General features: G+C 72.1%; 1 protein-coding gene across 7 annotated transcripts in view; it reads left to right on the forward strand.

Annotated features, from left to right (window-relative positions):
• The first annotated feature begins 502 nt into the window (after nt 1–502).
• The window catches only part of MSI2 (musashi RNA binding protein 2), a 185,605-nt gene continuing 184,624 nt past the window's right edge, over nt 503–1,483 (forward strand). For all 7 annotated transcript variants that reach the window (XM_042829936.1, XM_042829937.1, XM_042829939.1 and 4 more), the window contains exons 1-4: nt 503–564; nt 672–712; nt 783–864; nt 1,039–1,123. In XM_042829936.1, coding sequence (XP_042685870.1) covers nt 503–564; nt 672–712; nt 783–864; nt 1,039–1,123 — 270 coding nt within the window. The remainder of the gene's footprint in view (nt 565–671; nt 713–782; nt 865–1,038; nt 1,124–1,483) is intronic.

Raw genomic sequence — 1,483 nt, forward strand, 5'->3', positions numbered from 1 at the left:
GGCACGCGGCGGGGGGGGAACAGCCGCGGCATCGGAGGCGCGCGCGCGGAGCGAGGAGGGCGCTCGCGGCGGTGACGTCACGCAGGGCCACGCGACGGCGGCGGCTCCGCCCCGTGGCGCGGGGGTGGGGGGGGGCGGCGCGGCGCGCGGGATGGAGGGAGGAGAGGATGGCGGCGGGGGGGCGGGACGCGCGGCGCTGAGCTAAGCCGAGCCCACGTGTGACGGATCTTGGCCGCTTCCCCGGCGCCGCTCCAGTGAGGTCCTCCGGTAGCGGAGGGAGGAGGAGGAGGAGGTGGTAGTGGTGGTGGTAGTGGTGGAGGAGGGGGGGAAAGGAAAGGAAGGGAAAGGAAAGGAAGGGAAAGGAAAGGAAGGAGGGGAGCGGAGCGGAGCCGCAGCGAACCGAGCCGAGCCGGGCCGGGCCGGGGAGGCGGCAGCGGCGGCGAGCGGGGGGGGGGGGGGGGGGCTCCCGCCCGGCGCGGATCGCGGGGGGCTCCGCGCGGCCATGGAGGCGGACGGGAGCCAGGCGACCTCGGGCGGCCCCGGCGAGGCGCAGCACGACCCCGGGTAAGTGTGCGGGCGGGGGGGCCTCCCCGGCCCCGCTCCGCGCCGTGCCCCGTCAAAATGGCCGATGGCGGCCCGGCGCTGAGCCCCGCTCCGCTCTCTCCCCCCAGCAAGATGTTCATCGGCGGCCTCAGCTGGCAGACCTCCCCAGGTAGGCGCCGCGCCCGCCCCCCCGCCCCCCCTCCGTGCCCGCGCTGCCCCCCGCTCTCCTCTCCCCGCAGACAGCCTGCGCGACTATTTCAGCAAATTCGGGGAGATCCGGGAGTGCATGGTCATGCGGGACCCCACCACCAAGCGCTCCAGGTAAGCGGCCCCCCCGGGGGCCCCACAGGCCGGGGGGGGGGGGGGGGGGGGGGGCGGGGGGGGCTTTGCGGGGCGGCCCGGGTCCGCCCCGCGGAACAAAGCGGCGGCGGTGCGGGAGGTGCGGCCCCCCGGTGCTCATCGCCCCCCGCCCGTCTCCGCTCTTTGTCTCGGCAGAGGCTTCGGCTTCGTGACGTTCGCGGACCCGGGCAGCGTGGACAAGGTGCTGGCCCAGCCGCACCACGAGCTGGACTCCAAGACGGTAGGTGGCCGCCCCCAGCGCCGCCCCGGATTCGGCTCGAACTCGCGAAAGCGGCAACTTTTTTTATTTTATTTTATATTTTTTCCGCTTTAATCTGAATTCTCCCTGTCGGCCGGTGGCTCCTCCCCACGCCTCACGTTCTATCGAGCGATGACATTGAAAAAATCCCAGGGTGAAATGTAACTTTTTGTGGCGTTCAGCTGCAGGTTTCCTGCGGGGCACTTTGTGCGGCTGCGATGGGTGATGATGTCCTCAGTCCGTCCCAGGGCCACCTGCAGCCGCACCGTCCCCTCAGTTGGTGCTGCTCCCGGAGCCCACGCTGGGGACCCGTGGGATTCACGCGTTGATCCACGAGGGTGA

This window comes from Centrocercus urophasianus, unplaced genomic scaffold (assembly GCF_019232065.1).
Source record: "Centrocercus urophasianus isolate 14NV4802_14NV808 unplaced genomic scaffold, USGS_Curo_1.0 seq_33, whole genome shotgun sequence".
Classification (NCBI taxonomy): domain Eukaryota; kingdom Metazoa; phylum Chordata; class Aves; order Galliformes; family Phasianidae; genus Centrocercus; species Centrocercus urophasianus.